The sequence below is a fragment of the Papio anubis genome, unplaced genomic scaffold (assembly GCF_008728515.1).
Source record: "Papio anubis isolate 15944 unplaced genomic scaffold, Panubis1.0 scaffold664, whole genome shotgun sequence".
Taxonomy (NCBI): Eukaryota; Metazoa; Chordata; class Mammalia; order Primates; family Cercopithecidae; genus Papio; species Papio anubis.
This window is the reverse complement of record NW_022166867.1, coordinates 20,190-35,748: the sequence shown is the minus strand read 5'-3', so window position 1 is coordinate 35,748 and position 15,559 is coordinate 20,190. Positions and strand designations below refer to the sequence as shown.

Here is a 15,559-nt window from a genome sequence, read left to right as displayed (position 1 = left end):
AACCTGTAGAACATGATACCTTAGCCTATCCTACCTTAAACATGCTCTGAACACTTATATTAGCCTACAGTTGGGCAAAATCACCTAACACAATAGATGTATAATATATCCGATCTATTTATATATTTATTTATTTTTATATTTATTATATTTTATATTATAGTATATTATATTATAATTTATATTTATTATATTTATATTATAGTATATTATATTATCATTTATAATAAACATAAATTATTTATTATATTATGTTATATGTTATATGATATATATAGCAGATATATTAAATATTGTGTTAGGTGATTTTTTATACAATATATAAATATATCAGATATAGTATACATTTAAACAATCAAACACCTAAATAGCCCAATTTTGTGTGGATCAGTACTACTAATGGCTTAGGGTAAAATGACAGCTACAGCATAACTAGAATGTTAAAGTGCCATGTCTCAGACAACGTGTATGGACATAAAGTATTCGGGAGAATACTCCATAATAGAAAAAAAAGTTGTAAAGACTAAAAGACTAAATAAGACCTTTTTTTCTTGAGCAATGATTTGCCCAGGCTGGTCTCAAACTCTTGGCCTCAAACGATCCTCCTGCCTTGGCCTCCCAAAGCATTGGGATTACAGACGTGAGCCACTGCTCCTGGCCAGAATTCTTGATTAAACAATAGGGTCTAAATAAATTTAAAACCATTTTATTCTTTTTTTTCTTGCAGGGTAAACTCAAACATCGTATTTCTTTCCAACTTTGTATTCTTGTCATAACATCCCAATATTCTCTGAGGCAAATGGATGCTTATGACCAACTGGCCTGAAATGGGGGAATATAGGGTTGGTGGTAAGTCACATATAAGAAAATGCAAGAGAATAGCACCGTATCATATTTCAAAATAAAATACAAACTCTATATAAAACTGACCCCAACAAGTCTCCATTTCATTTCCTGTCATGTATCCATATGCTTTCCTATAAAGAATAAACTTCAGTTCACAAAATCAGATGTAGAAGTTACGTTACTTTTTAAAATTCCACGTAATTTTAATTCTAAGATTCCCATGCCACCAGGCTGGTGGGAAATCCATTTTTAGTTGTAATTAGGCCCTTTCTCCAGTATCACATATGAATTTGAGTGTAATACCCCAAAACTTGAGAAGGCCATTGTATCTCCAGTCCACCGGGGCAATGAATAACTTGAGCACCTGATCATTATAATGACCCAGAAGTGTATCTTTTTATTTTACTCTGCGGTGAGTTTTTCTAAGGGAGGAATCCTATTTTGTTTAATTTTGTATTATAGCATGGGATACTGTGCCTGGCAGATAGTAGACAATCAGTTAGTATTTCAGGAATAAACACTCTTGGTCAGTGATACAGCTAATGATTTGCAACAAGCATATCCTTAAAGTACATTTTCAGTAACGATTTCCATATGAACAAAGAAATAAACTAGAACTAAGAGGTAAAATTTATTATAATCCTGTTGCTTGTTCCCATAGCCATACTCTGATTTCTTTTAAGTTCTGTGCCCTGGATTGATACTTAATTTGACAGCTAATTATAATGTTTATTAAGCTCTGAAATATGCTGTCTCCTGGCCTTTTTGTCTGAAGTTGTTTGAGGTGTCACCATGGTTGGAAGTTAAGAGCGTGGAAGCTAGACTTCTTGGTCTTGAATTCTAGCTTTGTCACTTACTAGCTTAGTAAGTTTGGGCAAATTACATGTCTCTGCCTCAGTTTCCTCATTTGGTAAGGTAGTACCTATTTCACAAGGCTGATGGTGGCTGCAGTGGGGCGTCCAGAGCTACCATCACGCCAGCTGCAGCGACCCCAAGGCAGCCGACTCCGCCGCCACCATCTTCGCGTTGCCGGATTGGGGGACCTGCTCCCAGGCCCGGAGCCTCCGCCGCTCCGGACCCTGGCCCTATGTTGCCGCTCCCGCCCGCCGCGGTGGGCGTGGGGAGGAGGGGAACAGTCCCTGGAGCCGGCCCCGGGAGTACCCCCGGAGCCTGCCGCCCTGGAAGCCGCCGCGATGGACCGGGCTGAGTCCCCCGCTGGAGGGGGAGCAATGTAGTCGGGCACGGAGGGGCAGACGGAGAGGTGCCCCAAGGCGGAGCTGGGCCCGGGGCGGTGCGGTGCTCGCACACAAAGCGCGGTGGCTGGGCCCAGGGCGCGGAACTGGGCCAGTCTTCGGGGCCGGGGTGGGAAGTGGGAACGGGGCCTGCTTTGGGGACCCGGCCAGTGGTGTGGCCACCGCGCAAATCCCTACAGTGCCGCGTTCCTGGGCCTTGGGAGAAAGCTCTGAGTAGTGCCGCCCGGGGCGCGTCTCCAGGGTCCGCCGGGCATTGGGGTGACCGCCGAGCTAGACGCTCCTGACCGCCAGGCCCCAGGGCCCGCGATCTGCTCCCGGAGGCGCCCCCCAGGCAGGGCCGTGAGCCGGGCAAGGGAGAGTCCTGGGCTGCCCCTGAGCCCCGGAACCACTGGAAGAACTTGCAGCAACGTCACCCCTGCTACGAACGCCGACCCGGGCCCAAGGACGACCTGGAACGCCCCCCTCCTCTCCGCCCCGCTCCCGCCCATCACCCCAGGCTGCAAGGAGGCGCCACCGGAACTGCACACTCAGAAGCAGGTGAGCCAGGGACAAGCAGGAGCCCCGCCCCTTCCCAACTGGTGGAGCAGGAGCTCCCTGGGTGCAGCGGCAGCCACCCTGCCGCGGCTGTGGACATTTCTGTGCTCTCGGAGGCCCAGCAAAGCCCCCTGCCCACTGCAGGCTCGAGGGTGCCTGCTCCCGCTGCCTGGCTTCTCTCCACCGTTAGCACCCGCTCTGATCACAGGGCAAGATCGGGCCGAGCCTGCGTACTGTCACAGCCTCGCTGAGTGTGCACACGCTCAGGACAGCACTGACACGCCAGCCCCGTGCCGTCTCGGCCCCCTCCGGAACTTGGGCACCAACAAGCATGGGAGGGAGGCCGAGAGGGGGCTGAAGATAGCTGGGCACTGGCTTACAGGCGCCCCTTGGCATGAACAGCCTGGGAGCAGGGGGCAGACAGGTTCCTGGGTGGAAGGGGGTGGGTCCCCAGTGAAGCCCCACCCTCAAGCCGGGGAGGGCCTGAAGCCTGCAGACCAGAGAGGGAACTTGTGCTGTTCCCTGGGCCCACCCGTGACTGCCCATGGACCAATCGGCACGCATTTCCTCCCCTCTGAGGCTCATAAAATCACGTGGACTCAGCTAGATTGGAAGAGAGGATGGGAAGACAACGGATGAGCTGCTTGTGGAGAGAAACTACCCGTTCTAGGACCTCCTCCCTGCTGAAAGCTGAAAGCTCAATGGGAAGACCTGTTTGCAGAGAGGAGCCGCTCACTCCAGGGTCTCCTTTCTGATAGAAGCTGAACACTCGTTGGGATACCCTGGCTGTGGAAAGGAGCTACTAACTGCGAGTCTCCTTCCTCTTCGTCTTCCTCATCCTTCTGTTCCATTGCTGAATAATGCTCCTCTTCATCTGTCTCATTCTCCGGTTGTCTGCTTGATGCAGGAGCTGAGGAGCCGCACAGCAAGGCTAAAAGAGCCATAACACAAACAGGGCTGCAACATGTCCCTTGCTCCCCACAGCGAGAGAAGAGCTGCGGGCCTCTGGAGAGCCCAGACCTGGGAGCTCCTTGAGCCCGGGCTGTGACTCTCTCGTTGGGGCCCTGGTTGATGTCACTGCATTCCCCCGTGCCACTGTGGGAAGCTGCTTGTGGTGCACCTGGTCCAGGGGGAAGCTGTTTGTTGTGTGCCTGGTCCAGCCGCCTCACAGAGAGCCTGTGCTGGTGCTTGGAGCTGCCCAACCCAGGCAGCAGCTGGTGTGTGTGACTGCACGGTGGCCACGCTTGCTCACACACCCCTAGCACGCCCCTCTCCGCTGCACCCCTGTCTCAGTCTCTCTTGGATCCGGGACCCAGGTTGCCAGCAAGTGCGAGTGGGCAGAAGTAGCCCGGTGGGCCCAGAGAAAAACTCAGGCAAAGGTGCCACCAGACTAGCCAGGAGAGTGACACCTCAAGGATCCCATGATGCTGATACGTTAATATCTGGGTAATGCTTACAGAATAAGCACCACACAAAAGTGATAGCTTTTATTTCTTATTTTGTTTAGCCTGGAGACAGAGCTAAGGATTGCTTGAACTTCAAAGTCCTTTCCAGTTCTTAGTTTATACAATTCGTACTCACCCTTCTGCCTAACTAAACATTGTCATTTTTGTGCCAAATGAAGAGTAGGACTCCTAGCATTGTCCTCAGACTCTCTTGGCTCAATCCTCCTGCTTTAGTCTTTCCAACTTCTTCAAAAACTCCTGAAGCTTTTGCTTCTCCTTCCATAGAATGGAAATGTATGTTGCAATACTTACTGCAAAGAAAATTATATATTTTAAAAGTAGACTGAAGAAATGTTGTGAGACATCAGACATCAATCAGATGTTGTAAGAACTGATTTCTGCATCAGAATATCTCCTGACTTTACAGCTATCCTTTCGTCCTGGCTCAAAGTTCCAGAAGAAAGATGCTCCAATATAATACTCCTATTTGGACTTTGAGTCATACACATTCCTTCTTCTGAGAAAACTTGCTTCTGCATGAACCCTCCCTTCATTACTTTCAGCTCATCTGTTATTGAATCTGAGACCCCAGGTTAACTGACTGATGACTCTCATCAGTGGCAGATTTTGGGGTAACATAGGACACACAACTCCCAGTTCAGGTCAGGTCCCAATTATCCTGCCTCCCATTATGACCTGTTCAATGTTGTATTCCATTCTACTTCATTTTAATGTAAAAAGTCTTTTCTGGTGAAGCCAGTCTTGTTTTCTCATAAAAATTCACTCTTCGGGTTTTTCATAGGGTATTTCCATAACCACCTTCCTAGTATATAACCCAATACTTTCTTCTTTCCCCACAGTCCTTACATGAAGCCTACTCATACCAACATCACTGTATTTTTTTTTTTTTTTTTTTTTTCTGAAGTCCCTCAGCACTTGATTCCTTTAAGTTTTATCTTGGTGTTCTATTGGGAATCATATGGAAATGTAAAAAGATATTTATTGAATGAACAGGAAACAGGGAAAGACACTGACCAGAAAAAATGTTTATTCATCAAGTCTTTAAAGATACAAAAACATGTGTCTTCTGTGGAGCTCTGAAAACAGGACTCCAGCAAAGCAGTTTTCAGCCTTGTGGTCTTCAAGCATTTCCAAGATCTGTGATATTGGAAAGAAAAAAAATTAAGACAGACTTGGGTCTCCATGAGCAGAGAGTATTCTTTCCCTTAGCTCTGAGTGGCATAGTGCCCAAAGAAACCTAATCAGTACAGTGGGAACCCAAATCTGTTACAAATCTTTACCCATAAGCAATCCTAGGGACTGTCTGAGGTTTGACAGAGTCAGTGGCCCTCTCCAGTAAATGTGTTTTTCTATAATAATGTGCAGTGTGAGTAACCTGATGTTTTTGACAAATATTTACCCAGGGTTTTATGAAGGAGAAGGTTTGGGGGACAAGCTGAAGGAGCTCTGACTGCCTTTTGAAGGAGTGTGAGTGACTTACCTTTGCTGCAAGGGGCATTGTATTCAGCAATTGCAAACTCATCTGGAAAAGAAAAAAACCAACAAAAAACCAGAAATCATTACATGAAGTGAGGAAGAAAGCAAACATCTGTGGGATACAGGCCAAGGAAGGAGTCTGTTGTGGGAAGAACAGTATTGTACCAGAAACATTAGCATCACTCATTTGATGCATTGCTTGCTACCTTATATTCTCCTTTCAAATACAGTGTTTTATATTTTCTTTTATCCCAAACTCCTGGAGGACTCTTCAGATGTTCTACTTACTTAAATTTCATAGTCATACAGTCTATTTATCTGATGAAAAGGGAACTGAATATCCCACAGGTGTTTCGTATTAGTAGTTGATACATTTATAATGCAGGTTGTTTCTACAATGTGTGTATAAGAGACAAAAAGAGGAGCATCAGACTCGATGGAGACAAAATGAAGTGATAATGTAATTACTTAATGTAATAAATAGCCCCAACACATCTCCCAAATCTGAATTTCTGTGATCAGGAATTAAATATTTCTATGTGAAAATCACTGTCACTCACCCGTCTCGTAGTAATCATAGACTTTCACTATGGCTGGTTTCAGATCTCTTACTGGGACATCTTGCAGAACCGTGAAGAACAAGCTCAGTGTCTGATTTGACACCTGGAAAGCAAAGTCAATTAAATGACCTTTCAGGAAGCTTTCTTCTCTCTTTGAATTAGTTTAAGTATTCACCTGTTTTTTGGGGGAAAAGCTTTATCATCCTACAGCACACTATAGGGTCCTTAATTAAATTGTGCAGAAATCTCTCAGAGGGGATGATAAATTCTCCAGATTATTTCTTAAAAAACTAACACAACACATATACTTCTGTCAGTGCCGATACATAGCTCCTTTCATGGGGGTAAATGATACATACTTTTTATTGGATGACTGTGTTCATTTTTAAATATCCAGAGATTTGGTATAGCTTCACTTCTCTGTCTTGCAGGAATACTTGTGTAGACTCAAGGAGGCATCTAAAAGGTTGATCTTTCCAGGCTTAAATTTCATAAAATTTGTAAACCATAATTCCCATCAACATGTGCATGAACAAACTCTCCTACCACACGTATCTATAAAATCAGATTGGTTTATTGGTGAACTGGTCTTATTATTTTATGGTTCAAGTCCTTGTGGAGATTGACAGTTTTTTTTCCTTTCATATTGTTGTTATGTTGATAATTAACTAATAATTGACTAATCATAAGCGCTACTTCCTTATATTACTGGCTATCAAAATAACCTGTCAACATAATAAACACATTCTGTGAAGATTTCTTGCTTATGGGGTTTTAGGAATATTCATATCCCAAGATCCTAATAAGCCATTTCTACCCGTAATGTCTGGTGAAATATAAATAAAGGAGAGGAGAACATTCTTTTAGCGTTAACATTAGAATTCTGAAATTTCTAGCATGGAAGTGATGTTTCTAAAACGCATTTACCTTCCCAGATGTTCCCTTGGAGGATTATTATCTACTTTTTTTTTTTTTTTTTTTTTTTTCAATATACCAGAAGGTCTCTTACCTTATCCAGGTAAATCAAGACATGGTTGTTGCTGACTTCTGTCCGGCTCACATGGTTAGATCTTTCAAGCTGAAGAAAATTGAAACACCACCAATGTTAATAAATAGATGAAATCCTTGGGGAATCCACAGAAAAAATATTTTGTATTGCCAAAATAACCCTGAGGATAGAATTCTTCAAATGCTTTTTGTAAGCAAAGATATAATGTAACACAATTAAAAATGAAAGGCATAAAGGGTTCAATATCAGTATGACACAAGACCAATGTGTAAAGTTATCTATCTGACGAAAAGACAGCTAGGTATTCTAAACTTGGTAGTTACTCATATTTCAAAGTTCAATTCAGTTTCTATTTCTTCATAAGGAGTTTTTTTTCCTGTTTTGCTTGCTCGATTTTTCTTTTAACTTCTGTAATACTTATAGTTTATGCCAGTCATTTTCATATTTTTCACTGGTTCATGTTCATATGTTTTATCTTCTTAACAAAATTCTGAGCTAGGAAGACATTGAAAAACACCTGCTGACAGTCTTTTTCTTGTAGTCACAGGTCCTTGCGCAGGGCTGTGCACACGGTGAGCATTCATACAAACACATGTGATTGTATTTCTGAGCTTGGAAAAAGCGTAAGGCTTTGATAGAGATTGATTTTCATAGTATTTTAATATTAGTATTGTCTTATGCTGGGGATACATACAACATTAAATCAAACAGGGCATTCTGGGGTTATGATAAACCTACCGTTTTCACTGTTGGCTTCAGGGGAATGAAGCCAGAGACCATCTTCACATCAACGATCGCCATGTTGGAGGCAGAGCGGCTCCCGGTATAACTGAGGATCCATGGAAGGAAAGGATTAGAGTTTTCTGTGTTTTTAAATATTTTCTTCTTCTATGTCCATGTTAAGCATTCCACAGTTCTAAAAGGTACATGTAAGTCTTCCCAAATATCTTATCCCAGTGGTTTGTAAAAGTGGTGTGTATAGAATTTTTAGGAAGCCTATTAAAGTCACCGAGACCAGGCCCTGCTCTAGACCCGATGAATCAGAATTTCTACCGTATAGAGGCTGAGGATCTGCATTTTTTTTTTTTTTTTTTTGATGGAGTTTTTTGCTCTTATTGCCCAGGCTGGAGTACAATGGCATGATCTCGGCTCACCACACCCTCCACCTCCTGGGTTCAAGCGATTCTCCTGCCTCAGCCTCCCGAGTAGCTGGGATTACAGGCATGTGCCACCACGCCCGACGAATTTTGTATTTTTAATAGAGATGGGATTTCTCCATGTTGGTCAGGCTGGTCTCAAACTCCCGACCTCAGGTGATCTGCCCACCTTGGCCTCCCAAAGTGCTGGGATTACAGGCCTGAGCCACTGTGCCGGGCCGAGGATCTGCATTTTAAGAAAGCTCTACAGGTGAGGCACAGGCTGTTTGTGACCTCTAATCTATGCCTGTTATTTTATTTATTTAATTTTATTGTCTTTCAGCTGACAAAATGATGTATATTATGAATAATAAATTTCAGTCTACATTATTTACAAAACCAACAACAATTTATAACGTTTACTTAAACACTGGCTTTCAACAAAACACTTAGAAACACCTAGCGTCTTGTCCCTGAGAGTTTGCATCTGAAATTTGGACTACTTAATTTATTTTTTGGCATATATATATACACGCTAAATTAAATGAAAAACATATATATATATATATTTAACTTTCAGGTTCAGGCGTACACGTGCAGGTTTCTTATCTAGGTAAACTCGTGTCATGGGGGTTTGGTGTACAGATTACTTTATCACTTGGGTACTAAATTTTGTACTCAATTGTTATTTTTTCTGATCCTCTCCCTCCTCCCATCCTTCACCCTCAAATAGGCTCTGGTGTCTGTTGTTCTCCATTTTGTGTCCATGTGTTCTTATCATTTAGCTCCCACTTACAAATGAGAATGTGCAGTGTTTAGTTTTCTGTTCCTGTGTTAGTTTGCTAAGGATAATGACCTCCATCTCCATCAATGTTCTTACAAAGGTCATGATCTCATTCTTTTTGATGTATGCCAGTTATTTGTTACATAGATTTTGTCTTAACTGTTTTCCTGAATAGTATCCCCAACCAAGTTATATGTTTGTGGAGAGAGAAGTTTTTGTCAGATCTGCCGCTATTTAAATATTGATGCATATAAGTATATCTTCCCCCAAAATTAATTATATCATATATAACCTGAGATTTATTTATTGCCAGTAAGAATTCTAACTAAAGATTCACTACTTCCTTCTAGTCAAACTTTTCAGTAATTCTTCATCCCTGTCTTCAATAAAGCAAGAATAATATAGGATTTCATTACATAACAAGGAATTCAGGTCAGAGGCAATGGGTAATATTTATTTAGTTGTTATTGAGGGAAATTATTACCCTTTAAACAATGAGGTTGCACAATAATAGATCCTGGATGGACAATGTAAACCCCATCATTGAGAAATTCTATTGTATCAACTTAAGAGAATACATTGCATTTTTAACGAATAGTGCAAACATCTACTATTGTACTGCTTTACTTAAAGAGGAGTTCCAGTACGAAGATTGGTGGTTATTCTTAGGATTAGGTGATAAAGTCAGAAGGTCTTACCTGACACTTAGTGAGATTTGGAAGCTGGTGTGGGCTTTGGGTTCGTCACAAGTTGCAGGCAGAGTCTGCACCCCTAACGCAAACGGGAACTCTTCCTTTTCTGGGAGAATATTGTATTTCAAGGATGTCTATGGCACATCAAAGACAAAATCAGTTTTTTGCCCTTTCCCAGAATTCCTCTCAACTTCCCTAACTCTTTCTCTGGTTTGCCCCATTGTTTTCTGAGTGAGGACTTCTCAGTGAGAACAGCTGCTGTCCTCATCTGTCCTCTGTCCTCACCTGCCCAAGAGTCTCACCTGGAGGTAGACACATCCTTCTCCTGTCACTTTCATGCTGTATTCCCCAGGCAGCTCTGGTAATGAGACCCGCTGCAGTAACAGGCGGTTGCTGTTGTCCACTTGGAATTTGTTGGAAAATGTCCCTGAAGACTGGATAGTCACCTGTGCAGCCTTCCCAGTTCTGGTGAACGTGGCTGCTCCATATTTGGACAGAGCATGGAGAGCCACCACTGTGTCCTGGAAGAGAGAGATGAGTGAGAGAACCCATTGGGTATTTTAAAGATTTGAGGGCTGACATATTTTTCAAAGACCCATGTGAGGGACTTTGATTTCCTACTTCCCTCACTACTTAAATATTGGAGCTCTAATTTCAAGATTGATTCTAATCTTTAGATAGTTGAAGAGCCATAACATTCAAATATCTACCTTGGACTGTATGCCCTACATGTTTATTTTATTTATCAGAAAATTGATCCTTTTCTCTCTAAGTATATGTGGAACATGGAATGTGGAAAATATAAGTGAATGATAATCAGTTATTGGCATCAGCTATTTGCTAACACGTCTTTCTTGACAACTGTGGTCGCATCTGACATCACCCAAGCAAAGTTCAGTCTGGCTCTCTCCCATATTAAACTTTGCTCAGTTGCTGAGGTCAGTGACCTGAAGAGAACCCAAGGTTCTTTGCAGCCATGAGTAGAGTCATGCTTCAGTTTCTCCAAAAGAAATAAAAGATGAATATTATAATTATCTTATGGATTGAATGACATTTTTATTTGGCTTTCCCTTTTTATTGGGTGATTTCCTGTTCCCAGTGAATGTCTGCTGGTAGATATCCTCATCAACACTGAACCTGGATGGCCTCCTTCAAATAATATATTTCTAAGAAATGAATGATAACCTTTAACAAAATTACTTAGTTTTTTTCATTCATATGATGAAAGATTAATACAATGGAAATAGGATGGAATGCCATTTTGTCACATTTTTTCTGTTTTAGGGTATATAAGCAAACATCTAAATTCTCCGAAGATAAAACTGCCTGCTGTGTACATATCGATGAATTGTTCAGATACATGGTTATATAGCTAGACTTAGGAGGTTGGATGAATCGAGACAGTTCTTTATGCTCCTGATGAATAAACGTTTGTGTATTATGAGGTGAATAGGGGGCTGGATGCAGTGGCTCACACCTATAATCCTCGCATTTTGTGAGGCCAACGAGGGTGGATTGCCTGAGCTCAGGAGTTCAAGATCAGCCTGGGCAACATGGTGAAACCTCGTCTCTACTAAAAATACAAAAATTAGCCAGGCATGGTGGCACATGACTGTAATCCTAGCTACTGGGGAGGCTGAAGCATGAGAATTGCTTGAACCTGTGGGTGGAGGTTGCAGTGAGCCAAGATCGCACCACTGCATTCCAGCCTAGGTGACAGAGAAACACTCTGTCTTAAGGAAAAAAAAAAAAAAAAAGGTTGAATAGGGGAAGCACAAAATGTGTAGTTTTGAAAAAAGCCTATTAAAGGGGACCAAAGAATGGAGAGATTTGTGAGCAGAGGTTGTTGGAGGATTTTGAGTAGAGTTCCTTTGAACAGTTTGAAAGAGACCCTATAGCTTCCAGGAGAATGGCAGGAGACATCTCCTTCATTCTGCTGATGCTCCACTGCTGCTTGAGGAAGGCAGTGTTGTTATGGGAAACAGAAGGATAATAACACAGTGATGGGTTGCCCGAATTCTGAGCATTTCCTTTTGGCCCTCTTTGACTTTCATTTGCTTTTATTTCCCATTATCCTTGGATACTGAAAACTTTCCTTCACTTCAAGTTATTGTCATCTTTATTTTTTCTTCTTGGATGTGTTTGTTTCTTTTTTGTTCAAATCTTTTGCTGCCTGAAGGTGAAATCAAAGGTTTTGGCAAATCACCAACCTGGGTGGAGGAGAAACCGCCCTGGGAATTCTGCTGCTTCGTGATCCACTTCACGATGTTGGTTGCAGAGGTCAGGTCCTCCGAGGTGGGGGCTGGCTGGGCCGTGAGGTAAGCGAGGAGCACATAGGATGTCATCTCCACCTCAGCAGAGGGAGCCTGGGGTTCGTAAAAATGCCCCACTGGGGCCTTAGGTTTCTGAGGGCGCTCCCAGTGGACTGAGTTGTCTTAAAGGTGAGAAAAAGATATTTATAAGTGACTACATATTTATATTTAAATATAAATATAAAAGTACCCAAGCTAGTGTTGAAATGAGAATTGCATGCCCATTATAATCCCCTGAACTGTAGGTAGATGCTTTTCCTTCTATGTAAATCCGAATTTGGTGTGTTTCAGCCCAGCTAAGGCAGATATTGATGCTGGAGTCAGAAGCCTATGCCTATCTATGTTTTCAAATAGTTGCTATAGTTGGGTTGGTGGGAGAAAGAAATGGCACAGCAGTTGTCTCATTGGGTGTGGCTGTTTCCTATTTTTGATGTTATATGATGTTATATTAGACCATAGCTGGAGTTTGTTTACATTTCCTATAAAGCCTGTCTTTAGCAATTTCTTGTGAGGATCACAGATCACATGAAATAGTAGAGTTTGTACTCATTAGATTGAAAAAAAAATACAGTAATCCTTGAAATACCACAGGCTGACATGAATGTGAAACAGTGGGAACCGATATACACTGCTGTGGGAAGCCAATTGCTCTTTGGTGATATTCAACAATAGGGAAGATATGCTTAGCCCACTAATCCATCATTATGCTTCTCAAAGTATAATTTGGAGAAACACAGATGCACAAGAAAACAGGCACACGAGTATTCATTGCAGCATTGTTTTTAGTAAGAAAACATAAAAAAATTCATGGGAGAAACTCGATGTGTAAATTATGACTAATTTATAGACTGTAATGTATTACACAGCAGTGAAAATTAATGAGCTGACTCTGACGTACTTGTATAGGGGTCTTCATCCACATAATGTTGAACTTAGAGCAAACAAAAAACTAAGCTGCTGAAATATTCAAAAATGTTTCTCTTGTTTCTTGAATGAGAGAGAAAAAAATCTTGTTTCTGTCATGATGAAACACATGTAAAGATTCTAAATATTAGTTAGGGACACATATGCAGAAAAATATAAAGAAATCCATGGAATCGTAATGACAAATTCAGGAGGATGATTGCCTCTGGAGGTGGTAGTGATACACAAGGGATTTATTTTTCCAATATCGGTAATTTTCTATTTCTTAATCTATGAGATAGTTATACAGTGTTTTCTAGTTATAGCTTATGCCCTTTTGTGTATCTATTATAAAATATTTCTCAATACATTTCAAGAAGAATTAATGGCTATCAAAGGAAAAAGGTAGACTATTTTAATGGACATCTTATGATTTGCATTTTATTTTCTATGTTTTCAACCCCTCATATAGACCATGGTATATGTAGAAGTATTGTGTGAATATGAGTAGACTGGGCAACATTATTGGTCTTATGAAATAGGCTTAAAATACCAGAATTCACTTTGGGAGGCTGAGGAGGGCGCATCACAAGGTCAGGAGATTGAGACCATCCTGGCTAACACAGTGAAACCCCGTCTCTACTAAAAATACAAAAAAATTAGCTGAGTGTGGTGGCGGGGACCTGTAGTCTCAGCTACTTGGGAGGCTGAGGCAGGAGAATGGCGTGAACCTGGGAGGCAGAGCTTGTAGTAAGCCGAGATTGCACCACTGCACTCCAGCCTGGGTGACAGAGCAAGACTCTGTCACAAAAAAAAAAAAAAAAAGAAAATACCAGAATTCATTCCAGTAGTTACTTCCATGATTATTTTCTTATGTTTAAGGTTATACAATGTACCAGGTAAGAATTGGGCATATATTGAGAACTGATATGTTAGTAGTAATAACTAGTACTTTTATAGGATTTGCTATGTGCCATTTACTCTATTGTTTTATGTATACCAATTCATTTAATACAACAGCTCTGTGAGGTCAATACTATTTTTATCCCCATTTTACTGAGGAAGGAACTGAAACACGAGGAAGTTAATGACTTTCCCAAGCTCACATAGGTAGCACATTTTGGAGCTAGTCTCCAGAGAATGCTCTTCTTACTAGCATACTATACAGATGGTCCCTGACTTACAATGGTCCCACTTAAGATTTTTCAGACTTTACAATGAGTTTGTCAGGATATAACCCCATCATAAGTTGAGAAGCATCTGTACTACCTCTTGTCTTTTGATTTCTGATTTAAGAAATCCTAGATTTTATAAAATCACAATATGGACAAAATACATATGATATATAGAAAAGAAGAGAGGAGACAGGGATCACAGGAGGTAGGAGTGAGGGATTTTTGCCATGCAGCTCTTGATACAGAGGATGGGCCAGGAGAAGGATCTCAGGTGTGCTCTCACCTTTCTTCACAGCTTCCTCATTAAGTGACTCGAGTACTTCCTTCCTCTTTTCCTGGTTACCTGCCAGGGCAAAAGCATAGGCCAGCAGTGCTTTGGTATATACATGGCTGCCATGGGCCCCTTCTTGTGTCGTCTTCCAGGCTGATTCCAGGCAAAACAGGGCATTGCGGACAACAGGGTGCTGTGAAGGCAGAACAAGAAGGGAACCGAGCTATGTAAACAGACATGCTAGCGTTCCCAGGAAAATACACAGATCACAGCACAGAAGTTTTATAAACGCATTTTCCCAACTATTCCTCATTCTTATCGATAGATATAATAGTATTTTTTTCTGTTATTCTCACATTCAAAAGACATATCTTTAAGTTTTTTTTTTTTTTTTTGAGTGGTGGTGGTAAATAGCCTAGGGGAATTACTGGGAAAATTTAAACCTTTCTTATATGGGTTGACCAAATTCTCTGTAGATCTGGGAAGCACTGGCATTGCATAGAAGGAAAACTGACGCTTTGCTTTTAATAGGATAGCATTTCAAACAGCAGGTCAGCAGTTTCGCTGCATCCAGAACTCTCCTTCAGCAGAGGAATGAGGTGGTACCTACAGTGACTGAGAGAGGAATCTCCAGAAGGGCGATGGTGATGTAGGCGGAGAGGGTCACTTCATCTTCTACTCCTCCCTGTGAATACAAGAGAGAGATTTGAATAATTCAACTTCTGAGAATGCCATTGATTAGTTATTTCTATTCTGCTGTGTCATGGAATTCATCCTTACCCATATCCATCCCTATAGGGCAAAGTATCACAATCCACTTTTGTTCTATCCCCTCTTTTTTGGTGCCATCCAGGTTTTATTTTCTTCTGATGCTATCCCTTAGAAATTTTCACATTATCACTTCCCTCCTCATCCTTGCAGGTATCATAACGGACAAATCAAAACTAGCTCCAGAATGATTCACCTTTATGGCATTGTTGAGCAGTGATCCAGAGCTCCTGAAACAGCCATTGTCCTTCTGCTTCTGGGAGAGCCATATGAGGGCTTGGGTAATGTGTGCTTCATCGATGAAGATGTAGGCTCGAGCTTGGGCAAAAGTCTTCAGAACAAAGGCTGTGAGCCTGACCAGGGAGGAAGCGATC

At 41.8% G+C, this 15,559-nt stretch overlaps 1 protein-coding gene and 1 pseudogene across 2 annotated transcripts in view; both read right to left on the bottom strand.

Annotated features, from left to right (window-relative positions):
* Positions 1 to 278: 278 nt before the first annotated feature.
* LOC116273425 lies at positions 279 to 4,632 on the bottom strand (annotated as a pseudogene).
* A 472-nt stretch (positions 4,633 to 5,104) lies between these two features.
* The window catches only part of LOC116273424 (alpha-2-macroglobulin-like), a 29,694-nt gene continuing 19,239 nt past the window's right edge, over positions 5,105 to 15,559 (bottom strand). Inside the window, exons 13-23 of one of the 2 annotated variants that reach the window (XM_031662486.1) lie at positions 15,382 to 15,538; positions 15,028 to 15,102; positions 14,430 to 14,610; positions 11,967 to 12,190; positions 10,059 to 10,277; positions 9,763 to 9,890; positions 7,883 to 7,973; positions 7,145 to 7,213; positions 6,136 to 6,238; positions 5,580 to 5,621; positions 5,105 to 5,236 (exon numbers count right to left, since the gene is read on the bottom strand). In XM_031662486.1, coding sequence (XP_031518346.1) covers positions 5,220 to 5,236; positions 5,580 to 5,621; positions 6,136 to 6,238; positions 7,145 to 7,213; positions 7,883 to 7,973; positions 9,763 to 9,890; positions 10,059 to 10,277; positions 11,967 to 12,190; positions 14,430 to 14,610; positions 15,028 to 15,102; positions 15,382 to 15,538 — 1,306 coding nt within the window. In that variant the 3' untranslated portion in view covers positions 5,105 to 5,219. Of the gene's footprint in view, positions 5,622 to 6,135; positions 6,239 to 7,144; positions 7,214 to 7,882; positions 7,974 to 9,762; positions 9,891 to 10,058; positions 10,278 to 11,966; positions 12,191 to 14,429; positions 14,611 to 15,027; positions 15,103 to 15,381; positions 15,539 to 15,559 lie in introns of both variants that reach the window. The other variant, XM_031662485.1, reaches the window with a different exon arrangement.